At 45.5% G+C, this 2076-nt stretch overlaps 1 protein-coding gene across 1 annotated transcript in view; it reads left to right on the forward strand.

The window, feature by feature from the left end:
• Positions 1-1423: 1423 nt before the first annotated feature.
• The window catches only part of LOC119585986 (merozoite surface protein CMZ-8-like), a 2554-nt gene continuing 1901 nt past the window's right edge, over positions 1424-2076 (forward strand). Inside the window, exon 1 of the mRNA XM_037934698.1 lies at positions 1424-1523. Coding sequence (XP_037790626.1) covers positions 1424-1523 — 100 coding nt within the window. The remainder of the gene's footprint in view (positions 1524-2076) is intronic.

Consider the following 2076-nt stretch of genomic DNA (forward strand, 5'->3'; position numbering starts at 1 on the left):
TCCATTCGTAATATTTTTATCTGGCCTTGTCACAGGACAGATCGGAAAAATGACTGTAGAGGAACATTTAGAACAAGTGAATATAGATATCAGTACTTCGATCAGCCCTATTTTTATGGAGGCTGGCGAACACTTGGTATAGAATTACAGGTACCAGGATTTCTTTGTGTAATAGCTCAAAGATAATGAGACACGCATACCCTCAATATACTTTGGTGTCTATTAAAATGGCATAGTGAAAACGGGTTTTGATTTAAAAAAGGCAATGACAATGGTGTTCTCACTCATGGATCTTAACCCCAGTCACACTGGCTTGTGGGTAGTTATGATGCATTATTTTAAGGGAACTTTAATTGATACACAGGTTCCTATACACTTTGTAAATATAGTGATAAAGGACAATGTTACAGAAATGTAAGGTAAACATTTTTACTTTCCTTGTGATACAAAAGTACTGCAGAAGTACACGACGATGGAGTTATCTGCAAATGTAACAAATGACACCCGTCTATTGCCTGAAGAGGGGGGGTTCTCAGTATACGTAACCCCGGAGAATGTTGGAGAATACATTTGTGAATTAACTCACAGTGAAGGCAGTAGGATTATACTTGGTTTCTATAATTTAAAGATGGCTAGTATATCTCCTATGCTCTCAAACAGGTAAAAAATCGAAAAAATAAACAAAATAAGACTGGAGTAAGCGGGAAAACGACTTAGAGTTGTATAGAAACTCCTCGGCAGTCCTTTTAATATTTCTTACTCTGGTCTAGAAGTCCAGCAAATTTTAAAGAGAAATTCGTCAGGCTCCTTCGTCCTGTATAGAGACCAGCTTCTGCGTACTGACGCTAGAACATCCATCTCGGTAGATAATGACACCAACGTTAACGTCATGATCACCGAGTTATATCCCAACGATGCGGGAATGTATCAAGTCATGTATAAAGATTAGATATTAAATCAAGAAATTCTTATCGGAATTTTCACAATCAAAGTTCTTAATAACATGCCCATCACCAAGGAAGTAAAAGAGCACGAACACGTCCACCTGGTTTGCTCGTCTTACGGTATAGAGAAGCTTTTCCCAGACTATGAATACTCATACGAATGGATCTTCCGTGACACAAAGATCATCAGTTTTGCAAGGGATGCAGTTATATCTTTCCGAATGAATGCACAACTGGCGGGCATTTGGACGTGCTCACCGGAAATTCTTAAAACGGGCCAGAAGTCTCATCACAGGCCGATTGAGCTGAAACTCACTGAAAAAAAGAAATAACTTGTAACCACCACCCCGATTCGGAAGGAAATAACCTCAAAAGACGAGCATATCATAAAGTTATGGATGAGTTATCAGATCTGCGGTGGCATATTAATTTTGATTTAGGTCATTATTTACTTTTATGTCCTGCGTATTCAACGCAATATGGGAATACCTCCAGAAACCACGGCCACTTCTACTAAAGGCTCTTCCGTCTCCATGAAGCCAGTGTCGTCCACCAAAAGCCCATATCAGTCCCCGCAAAGCACCCCTGAAGCCCCTGTCGCCCCCCCTGAAGCCCCTGTCGCCCCCACTGAAGCCCCTGTCGCCCCCCCTAAAGCCCCTGTCGCCCCCCCTAAAGCCCCTGTAGCCCCCCTTAAGACCCCTGTCGCCCCCCCTAAAGCCCCTGTAGCCCCCCTTAAGACCCCTGTCGCCCCCCCTGTCGCCCCTGTCGCCCCCCTTAAGACCCCTGTCGCCCCCCCTGAAGCCCCTGTCGCCCCCCCTGTCGCCCCTGTCGCCCCCCCGTCGCCCCTGTCGCCCCCCTGTCGCCCCTGTCGCCCCCCCTGTCGCCCCTGTCGCCCCCCCTGTCGCCCCTGTCGCCCCCCCTGTCGCCCCTGTCGCCCCCCCTGTCGCCCCTGTCGCCCCCCCTGAAGCCAATAAACAACAAACATCTAAAGATGTCGATGACGAGCTGAATGTAAAGATAAAGGTTCCACGAAGAACCGCATTTCGTAAGATCAAGAATTTCTTGAGTAAATGATCGTATATGTAAGAGCTGAGAATGTGAAAAAAGAAATTAAGAAAATATGAGGAATTTG

Source organism: Penaeus monodon, chromosome 20 (genome assembly GCF_015228065.2).
Source record: "Penaeus monodon isolate SGIC_2016 chromosome 20, NSTDA_Pmon_1, whole genome shotgun sequence".
NCBI lineage: Eukaryota > Metazoa > Arthropoda > Malacostraca > Decapoda > Penaeidae > Penaeus > Penaeus monodon.